The sequence below is a fragment of the Leptopilina boulardi genome, unplaced genomic scaffold (assembly GCF_019393585.1).
Source record: "Leptopilina boulardi isolate dan_hultmark-lab unplaced genomic scaffold, ZJU_Lbou_2.1 LbouV2_325, whole genome shotgun sequence".
NCBI classification, from domain to species: Eukaryota; Metazoa; Arthropoda; class Insecta; order Hymenoptera; family Figitidae; genus Leptopilina; species Leptopilina boulardi.
In genome coordinates, this window is record NW_026137891.1 from 216,552 (window position 1) to 227,876 (window position 11,325).

General features: G+C 25.6%; 1 protein-coding gene across 1 annotated transcript; it reads left to right on the forward strand.

The window, feature by feature from the left end:
• Window positions 1-161: 161 nt before the first annotated feature.
• On the forward strand, window positions 162-2,402 carry LOC127284820 (UDP-glucosyltransferase 2-like). The gene is made up of 5 exons (XM_051310519.1): window positions 162-747; window positions 810-1,229; window positions 1,358-1,589; window positions 1,673-1,898; window positions 2,007-2,402. The coding sequence occupies exons 1-5, from the start codon at window positions 325-327 to the stop codon at window positions 2,311-2,313; spliced, it is 1,608 nt and encodes a 535-aa protein (XP_051166476.1). The 5' UTR covers window positions 162-324; the 3' UTR covers window positions 2,314-2,402.
• The last annotated feature ends 8,923 nt before the right edge of the window (window positions 2,403-11,325 follow it).

Sequence of the window (11,325 nt, forward strand, 5' to 3'; positions counted from 1 at the left end):
TAATTTAGATAACAATGTGATAATAAAATATTTCATCAATTTTATCATTGATAAATAGAACAATTTTTGCATATTCTTAAAATTATTAAAAACGATCATAATGGAAATTAGTATAATATTATGCAAGCTAACATTAGCTCGCTGAATATCAAATAACTATTATTGGAAAATAAATTGACTTCCGCTTTTGTTCGACTAATGTATTAGACGTGTTGCAAAGTGTCATCAGTTATTGTTGTTAAAAAAAAATTTTAATACATTAAAATTAAAGTACAACAAATTAAAAAAATGTTAAAACGTTAAATATTAACTATCTCTTAAAAAATGATGTATTATCACATAATCTTAATTACAATATGCTTTTTATTAATTAACGTTCATACCTATAAAATTCTAGGTATATTTCCATTGGCATTCAAAAGCCATAATATTTTTTTTCAATCATTAATGAAAAGTTTAGCAAAAAAGGGACATCAAGTTGATATTATATCCTATTACGAGGCAAAAAATCCACCAGAAAATTATCATGACATTATTAATTTATCAAAATTACCAAATTCAAGTTATTTTTATTCAAAATCAAAATTTACTTCCATTCAAGATGCAATTGCAAACAGTCAATCATTTATAAATTTATTGAATGATGTTTATGGACTTCCAATTTGTAAGATAATATCACATGAAAAAATTCAAAATTTTATTCGTAATTTACCAAAAAATTCACCTTACGATGCTGTAATTACAGAAGTAAGTTATATTCTTTTTGTTTCTTATAAACGAAAAACTAATTTAATAATTTTTTTTCCCAGGGTTTAAGTGCACCTTGTTATTATGGTTTTGGATTTTTACTAAAAGTACCAATAATATCAGCCTCATCGAATTTTGAATTTACACCACTATCAAAACAAATGGGAAATCCAGCATGTATGTCATTTATGCCAACAGCTTTATTACAAAAATTAGATCTTAAAATATTTTGGAATCGATTGAAGAATACAATTGCTAGTCATCTTGGAGAAATTTTTTTTTTTTTAGTCAGTGAAAATCAATCGGAAATTATGAGAAAATATTTAAATCCAAATATTCCATCAATTAGAGAAGTTGAAAGAAATGTGGCTTTGAGTTTATTAAATACCCATCACTCATTGAGAGGAGTTAAACCTGTAACTGGGGCTGTAATCGAAATTGCTGGAATACACATAGAAGAAGATAATTCTACAGTAACTTCAGTAAGAATTTCAATTAATAAAATACCTACAACTGATTGAATTTAATTTTTAATTTTCATTAATAATATTTTTTATTAAAAATTTTATCACTTAAAATTCTTAATAAAGAAAAATTGTTTCATATTAAGGAACTGAAACAATGGATGGATGAAAGTGTTCATGGAATTGTTTACATGTCATTTGGAACTACAGTTACTGTTGAAAGTCTTCCAAGAGAAACAATTTTATCAATTTTTTCCTCATTTGCCAAACTTGCACCAATGAGAATTTTAATTAAAGTAATTAATAGAAATAAATTGCCACCAAAAATTCCTAATAATATACTGACAATGAAATGGATACCACAAATACCTGTTCTAAGTATATATTTCTAATGTCTAAAAAAATCTGAGAGTTTTTTCAAAGACAATTTTTAAATTATGAAAAATTTTGTTCTTTATTAGATCATCGAAATACGCGATTATTTATTACACACGGCGGAATACATAGTATTATGGAAGCTCTTTATTTTGGAGTTCCTGTCATTGGAATACCATTATTTTACGATCAAAATCCAAATGTTCATCTATTGGTAACTAAAAATATGTGCACTGTATTGGATCACAATGAAATAACAGAAAATAATATGGATTTGGCACTTTCAAAAATGTTAAACGATACACGAGTAAGGTAATCTAAAAAAATTTCACATCTATAAAATTTTAGAAAAACCCACTCTGTCTAGAAACTTTATGAAATAAAAATGAATTAAAAAAAAATTTTTTTGTCCAACTACAGAGAATCTGCGGAATATCATTCAAAATTATTTCGAGATCGACCAATGAGCGCAAGAAATGAAGCTGTCTATTGGATTGAATATATTATAAGAAATGGAGCCGAATCATTAAGATCACCTGCTGTAAAAATGTATTGGTGGGAAATTGAACTTTTTGATATCTATGGATTTTTATTCTTATCGATGATAATTATAATTTTCCTTATTATAATCACAGTTAAAACCATATTAAAATGGTGTAAAATCAATAATAAAATATTCATTCTAACTAATGATGGCTCATCAAAATATCATGTTAGAAATGCATGAAAATTTCCTTCAAAATTAAAATTAAAAAGTGGTTAAATTTTCCAAATGTAATCAAACTATTTCTCTAAAAATAAATAATTTTGAAACTTTTTGAAGTTTTATTTTATTGTAAAAAAAAAAAAATTACGAAATTAAATCTCGGATTTTAATAATGAAAAAATAATATTAAAAAAAAAATTTATTTTAATATTTTGCAATCTATCAGAACGGAATAATCTAGAAACGCACGTAAAAAAAATTGATAATTTTTATTAAATTGAAAATAATTAAATTTCTTTTTCCATTTAAAGATATTTCTTTGTCAGATACAAAAGTTGATTATAAATCGACATGATTCGTCGTATATATATATATATATATATATATATATATATATATTATTCGTTATCATCTTTTCAAATGCAAGGTTCGTTTCACCCTTTTATTTCTTTCCGTTTTGAAATGTTCCAACGATATATATATATACACAAGTCGCTTCGATAATTAATAAACGCGGTATACACACACTTTTCACCACGCTTTTTTTCTTTTTTTTTTTTAATTTATCTCGACTGTCTGTCGCTAAAGGCCCGGAAGCCAGATAAAAAAAAGAATAGGGGGAGGGGGGGGGGGGGTTTGTGTTTAAAACGAGTTAATTAAAATTTTTCTAGAACAAATTTAACCTCACTCAAAGTAAATACTCCATATCTCGCGTTACATTTTTCTTATTTTATAATTCGCTTTATATAATTATATACTTTTCTTTTTAATAATAATAATAAAGAAAAAAAAATTTAACTGAATAAAAATTTTATTCAATATTGTATATATTAAAATTTTTATTGAATTTTTTTTTTTTTTTAATGAACAATAATTAACAACATTCATGCGGGAAAAATATTCGCAGTTAATTTTCGCAAAAAATAAAATTAAATGAAAATGAGAACAAAAAGGGGGGTTGATTCATATATAGAAGACTTGAGTGTGCATCAGACTGGCCGTGTTGTTAATGAGGTAGGAATTAATTAAGCTGTGGTGAAAGGGGGAGGGGGGTGGGGTTTATAATAGAAAAGGATAAAAGAAAAAGGGGATGTAATTAGGGGTCTGTAATTGTGCGAAGTCAGCTACCTATATATATATATATATATCATAATGTCACACCGTTTTGGTCCGAATAGCATTGCAACTGAAACCGGAAGCAGACGATACTGTTTTAATATGCACCAGACTTCAAAATTATGAGAAATAAGATAATATTTCGATCAAACTCTCAAATCAACTTCCGTTGATAATGTCATCGCTTTTTTTAAAATATTTACTGCATATAATATAAAACATCGCATTTCATAAATCATTTATTTTTCATTTCCTTATTTTTATTTCATTTCATTTAAATATTAAATTTTTTATTTAATGCTTTTTATTTAATGCTTTTTATTTTTACTAAATTGTATATCTAAGATATTTATCTCATTTTATTTCGTTTATAAATGTATACACTGAAAAAAAAAAAAATTATTTGATTCAAATACTCGATTACTTGACTATTATCAAATAAATATTTATTTGTATCAAATAATTATTATTTGAGTCAATTAAATGGTATTTGTTTCAAATACAAAAATTATTGATTCAAATACAATTTATTTAATTCAAATAAAAATTATTTGTTTCAAATAAATATTTATTTGATAATACACAAGTAATTGACTATTTGAATCAAATAAATTTTTTTTTCAGTGTATATATATATATATATATATATACATATATTTATTATATATTTTATAAAATATATTTATTAAAATATATTTCCAAATTTAGTGGAGTTTAAATTTCTACTTTAAAACAAAAATAATATAATTCGTAAAGTTTCTTTCATTTTACAACATTTATGGAAATCCAATTTTAATTAATTAAAAACTTTCCAAAACTATTTTAATAAAGAATTTATTAATAATCGAAATTTATAAAGTCTTTATTACACAAATTCATTGAATTTTTATTTATTTTATACGTTTACATTAGAAATAAGGGAATATTCGTTTTTTCTGGAATTAATAAATAAAAAAAAAAAAAAGATAACATAAACTTCCAATATATATTAATGAAAATGAAATGAAAATGAAATAAAAAATAAATAATATAAAAGTGAAATGAAAAATAAATATATTAACAAAATTGAAACTAAAAATTTAACAATTGAATGGAAATTAATGCAGTGTGTAGGTAATAAAATTCTCGTTAAGAATTAATATTCGAATACGCGAATGAGAGTCAAACCACGAGGCGGAAATCGCGGGATCCCACAGTAATCGAGTTGGTGATCGTCGTTCCATTAGCATCGAATCGAATTGCTCGAAATTGACTCGAATTGAGTTTGCCAAATGCTCCGAGAGAGTACAATATAATGACTATATATGTGGCACGTCGTTCAAATTGGGCATAACGTTATAATACCCTCAATAGACTAAACGAATTATATATTTTTTTTTTTTTATCAAGAATATAAAGCCGAGTGAGCACTCAATATCGTTATCTCTTTTTTTTTACTATATTATCCTATCGCACTTATGGTATTATAGAAAAATAAGAAGAACCCCAAGCGTGAATTCATAAAAGAAATATGAGGAGGGTGTAATTCTTTTTTTGAAATCACTGATGCACATCTCAATTTATTATTATTTGATTAGACTTCTTCATATTACACTATTCTCTATTCAATAAATATTGAATTCTATTTACAAAAATTAGAAAAAAAAGAAAATCAAATAATAATGAGAAAATTGTGAAATACACACATTATAACGAAAAACGAATTAACCATGTGGAATGAAAAATATCCGAGAAGTTTTTCCCTAAATTAATTAGACGCAATTAACTAGACTTTTTCTCAGGATACGACTGCCTACTAGTCCTCTCCTTTTTCGTGGACGACAGAGAATATATATATATAGCAACCGTCCGCTAAGAGGGTTTGCTTGTTTCCCTTGAGATGCGCATGCGTCATCCGATTAAAATTACTAATTAGCTAATTAACTTTAGCGTGCCGCCTCCACCCGGGCTAAGTAAGTTGACCGCCTGATTATGATGCATTGCTTCTGACTTAAAGTCGACCGAAAAAAAAAAATTATTTTTCTAAATGGAAAAGTCATTTTTATATTATATATGACTCGACAAGAATTTGTTTTTAATTTACTTCTTTAAATTATTAATTATTAATTTTAAAAAAAAATTTTTTTTTAATTTTTCAATCAATTGATGTAAATTTTTTCGACATCAAAATTTTTTTGTAACAATTTTTATATTGTACGAAAAATTTGGGGGCAAAATCATTTTTTTTACAAAAAAGCAAAATAATAATAATATATTTTAAAAATAAATAAAATAGTTGCAAAAAATTTTTCTCTTGAAATTTTAAAGTAAAAAAAAACCGATCTATCTTCCTGCGAGTGATTGAAGACAATAGAAAATTAATGTATTATCTTGAGAGTGATCTACTGTGGACCAAAGTGTCTCTCTGATTCAAAGAGAGGTTGAGAGGGGGGTGGGTGGGGGGGGGGTGAGGTCGAAAGACATATCTGGAATCTAGAAGTGCTTTCCCATGTTCCTTAACGGACCATTCTCTCGTTTTCCGGACTGCCCTGCTCTAAAATAATCTAAAAAAATAGTTCACTTCTTCCCTAGTCTTTTCTGTACCTATATCCATATATACATACATTCAAATGGTCCACTCTGTTTCCATTGATATCACACAAAATGCTTTCAAAGCGATGCTATTATTTATAAAAAAAAAAAAAAAATTAAGCTCAATTAGAAATTTCCTTTTTTTTCGTCTAAAATTAAGCTTAAAATTGTACCTATTTTAAATTCAATTAGTGGAATTGTAAAATTTTCATCTCAAAAAATATTAGAAATTAGAATAAATAAATAAATAAAATAGCGAGATATTTAAAAAAAAAAAATAATTTTGGTTTGAAAAACTCACTGGTTTTTGAGATCGCTGATTTCAAAATCCAAAATGGCGGACTTTGTTAAATTCATCAGTGTCATTTTTGTCGCTGATCACGAATCTGTTTAAAAAAAAAAAATAAAAATTTTATTACCTATAAAAAATGTAACTTATTTTTAATTTATTTTTACAATATTAAGTAAATATTGTATTTTAAATACGAAACAATAATAATTATTTGAAATTAAATTTTCCTGCCGTTAAAAAAAAAAAAAAAAAAAAAAAATGTTTATCATCATTTGTACATGTACTCTTTAAATAATTGGACATTATGCAAACAAGAGAAAGTGCCCATGGGGTCGACAGATGCGAGGCCTCAAGCAGTGGTATTCATGTACTACTATATACTCAGAGAGATTTTGAGGTAGGGTAGTACCATTTAGCGTGTCAGCTTAACATCACAAAAAAAGGACTCTATATATACATATAAGTGAAGGCGAACACAGTGTTTGATTTCAATTAATATTACAAACGCGTTCCCTTTTTTCTCTCTCTTTAAGCCTTCTTCCAATAATAATAATAATATATTATGATAATTGAACCTCGTTTTCCTTCTCACATATGTTTTCTGTGCATGATTTTAATTCTATATAGTTGCCCAAACAAAATATTAAATTTATTTTTCCCTTTTCTCAAGATTGTCATATATGCTAATTTTAATTGGAGTTTTAAATCTCCATTCCATAATTGATTATATACATTAAAAAAAATTGTATTAAGAAAGAAAATTTATTCACATTAGGGTGGTCCAAAAAAATTTTTTTTTTTTCTTGAAATTTTCAATTCCAAATTGAAATAATTTATTTTTGTCAATTATAAGTTTAAATTATAATCAATGAAGAGGGAAAAAGTTATTGAGTTTTCAAAGTTGAATCGTTACTGAAAATTTCCTATTACCTGACACGCATTTCCATACATGAAGGTAATGCATGTTAAACACGTTAGGTAATTAACGTTCACGTTACACGTATACGTAGAACTCTAATTATATATCCAAAGCATATCACGTGCATAAGAAAATATACCAAATATTAAGAGAATACGCAAATTTTCCCCCTCTAAATTAAAATTATTTTAAATTTTGAATAAAAAAAAATTTATTTTTTTTCTAATATGATAAAAAATTTTATATTTTACAAATTTAGATAAAGCATATTAAGAAATATGAATATATTTAATAAAAGAAAATGTTTGAGAAAAAATAAATTTGGACAATAGAAATTTTTAAGGACATTGTGTCCCATCATATATATGTATACTATTTAGCCCGCATGAAAGGGTAACTGGCTATATAGTAAAATACAATATGAGGGCTCGAAGAAATCGTAATCAAGAGTTAAACCGTCGACAGTTTTAGAATTAAAATAAATTATATACACATACGGGCGTGATTTTCTCTTTACTCGGAAATTATTACGCATGAACAGATTCACGTATATAATTTGATACAAAAACATCCACACATTTTAAGAAAAATCTTATGCTGATTCATCTCCGAATGATATGAAAAATCCAATTTAATAGTGAAATTTATTTTATTAAATATTTAGTTTCAAATTCAAAAATGAAAAACTAAACACATTATTTTTATAATTTAAAATTTTTAAATTAATAAAAAATTTTAGAAAAAAAACTTTTTATACCCTCTCTTTAAATCTCAATTAGTAAAAATGTTTAGTAATTTAAATTAGTGACTCACTTTTTGCTTTAGAATTAGTTAAATTTTACTAATTGTTAGTAAAAGTTACTAATAATTAGTAAAATTTTACTAGTTCAAAAGCAAAAAGTGAGTCACTAATTTAAATTAGTGAACATTTTTACTAATTCAGATTTAGAGAGCTTTTTTTATTATTAGGAATTGTTTTTTTTTTTTTTTTTTTTTTTTAATTAAATTTATTCGTTAATTTTGATTAAAAATCACATCTTTCATTTACTTTTATTGTAAAAAAAAGAAGAATACCCGAGAATTCTTTATATATCATTTTAATCTTAAAAAACCTTAAGAGGCTTTCCAAGAGAAGTTTTGGCGGAAATTGAATGTGCCCTTTACAATACTTTAATGAAGATGCATTACCGTAAAGCTCTCTCACTCTATCCGAGAGGCTGCGCGAACCTATAGCTGTGTTAGTGTCACCCACAATTCCCTTAAGATGCCACACTAACGTTAAAATACTCAGTTTAAAATATAAATCTTTTACAAAAGTTGCAAAAAAAAAAACAAAAAATCTACACTGAAATCTTTTTAAATTTTCATTTCAACATTTTTAATTTTCCTTTTTTTTCAACTAGTTCTAACATTTCAAATAATTTAAATTTTCAAAAATAAATTAATTTTTTCATGAAAAATAGAAAATAATTTTTTTTTTTAATTGAATATGATTTTTAGACACTTTTTCGATTTTACCGCCATAACGATTTAAAGTGACCGACGTTTGGAAATATTTGGGGAGCCTATATTGGAAAATAACGATTTCGTATATTAATTAGGTTGGCGAGGCGTAAAATTGAGGTTTACGATACACCCTTCAGTTTTATGCAAAAATGCGCGCATGCTAATTTTTTTTTCTCACCCATTTTCTATAAAATATTGTTTTCTTGACAACAAAATTTAAAAATTAAATTCTATATAATATATAAGAAAATAAAAATTGAAAAATCTTTTTTAATTTCTTACCAATTAAGAAATTGAATTACTTAAACTTTTCAACAGTTTTGTTTAAATAGTAAAATGTAGTAATTAATTTTTTTTTTTAAATATATTGATGCAAAAACAAAAAATTATAATGACTAATTGTGTAGTTTTAAATTTTCCGCTTCAATAAATCCAAGGAATGCCTTAACTTTGTTTTGTCGCGCTATTAACATCCGGTTGTTGGGAATAAGTTGTAATTTCCTGCACGATGACTCGATAATTTATAAAACGCGAATCAAATTGTCCAACTAAATTGAAAATTACAAATGCCAGAGACTTGTTTTTATATATTCTCTATATTAACAAGTTCATTTATAATCAAAGCATTTTATTTTATTCTCGCTGCTTTTTATATCAATTTTTTTTTTTTTTAACTAAAATTACAAAATATTTTATTTTACACGGAAAAAAAAATTATTTGATTCAAATAATAATCGATTACTTTATTATTAAATAAATATTTTAAATTAATATAAGTATTTTTGTTTCAAAATATAAAATTTTTTTGGTTTATTTAATTCAAATAAAAATTATTTAGTTGATGTAAATAATTATTTAATAATAGTAAAGTAACCAATTATTTTAATCAAATAAATTTTTTTGAAAGTCCAAAAATATTCTTTCTGTAAAAAATAGAAAAAAAACCTGATAAAGTAAAGATCTCGAGAGAGAGATGCAAAATGATGAATTTCAGAACAAAAAAAAAACAAAAAAAAAAACGATTTCTAGAAAACGCGATATTGTGAATAGCGATCAGGCGTGTAATGGGCTACTGGTCAATTAACACCAGCGGGCTCAACGTGACGCGCTTGAAATTGAAGTTTTTGTTTCCAATATCAATTCCAGAGACGATGAAAGGTTTTAATTGGTCACGGCTACAAAGCTGTATGCGAGAGAGGGATGTTTGTATCAAAGGCAAACGGATATATATAAAAATCTGTTTCATCTACAATTGTGTATTAACCTTTTGCAAAATAATAAAGAAACGTTCTTAAAGCAAAAAAAAAAAAAAAAAAAAAACGAAACAAAAGAGAAAAAAAAAAGAAAACAGTACAAATAAAAATAATTTTATTCCGCTTCGATTCACTCTCAGCAAAAAGGAAGCGTACCTATACAACATACTTCCGTTGTTTTTTCAAAAAAAAAAAAAAATTGTAATTAAAACTCGCGATTCAGAAAATAAAACAATTCTCTCTGAGGAAAACAAATAATTTGCAAACTGCTAATGGTAGGTAAAAATTTTTCATCCTAGCATTATTTATATATTCACTCTTAATTATATGAATAATTAAAAAATTCTATATAAATAAAAAGTTTTTGATTGCTATATAACAAAATTATAACTTTAGTTAATTAAACCCTGCTTGTGTATATAACTAATTTATTATTCAAATATTTTTTTTTTTTTTTTTTTTTTTTTTTAATATCACGGAGAAATAGTAATTTAAATTAAATAATAAATAAAGTAATTAAAATGCGAAAAAAAATTTACAAATTCTTGAATTAATAAAAATTTCAAAAATACATTTCCCTGATTTTGTACGTAGGGGGCGGGGGGGGGGCCTAAAGAGAGATATAAAAATATCAACAAGTTTTTTTTTTCTAAAAGGAAACGAAAAATCTCTCGTTCGAACGAGTCGTCGGTTTGGTGTTTTTCTTGTGGGAAATCTATCGGCGCCATTTCCGGCCGCAAATATGATATTTTTGCATTCTAGCGTCCTGGAGGCCAATATTTGTGCGTCGACGGTAATTTGTTTTTCCAACTTGGCCAGGGGTGGGAAAAGAGGAAGAGGGAGGGGGGGGGAGGAAAAAAGTGGCGCCAGTCTTCGCTAACCCGTAAGTCTATTTCCGGTACTGTAAACGCTTTAAAAACCCGTGCTTTTTTCCATCCGCATAAGGTGAATCTCATTTTTTTTTCTCATTTTATTAACCTCTCTCTCTCTCTCTCTCTTTTTATCAAACTGGAATTAACTTCATTTTATAAAAGACAGCAAATTATCTTTTCCAATTGCAAATGCAAAAAAAAAAAAAAAATAATGAGGGAGATTTTAAACAAGAGAACATAACCTCAAAACTCAAAAACATAACCTCAAAACATAAATCATCCAGGGTTAAAGAAAAGAAAAAAAGAATTATTTTAAAAAAATATTATCCAAGAAAGAATTTACTTTATATACCGAAAGGAGTTATGTCCCTGAGATTGAAAAAAGAAGATTAAGGAGCAATATATTCAGACTAAATAAAAAAAAAAAAAAAAAAAAAAATCTGGGACAAATTTGGATAAAGAACTGTGTATAGAGTATATGTATTTCGGACATCTTTGGGGAGC

Excerpts from the sequence above, each read along its gene's own strand:
- LOC127284820 (XM_051310519.1), top strand. The coding sequence starts at position 325 with ATGATGTATTATCACATAATCTTAATTACAATATGCTTTTTATTAATT. Across the intron at positions 1,230-1,357 it reads ATAATTCTACAGTAACTTCA|GAACTGAAACAATGGATGGA; the intron begins GTAAGAATTTCA and ends TTTCATATTAAG. Across the intron at positions 1,899-2,006 it reads TTAAACGATACACGAGTAAG|AGAATCTGCGGAATATCATT; the intron begins GTAATCTAAAAA and ends GTCCAACTACAG.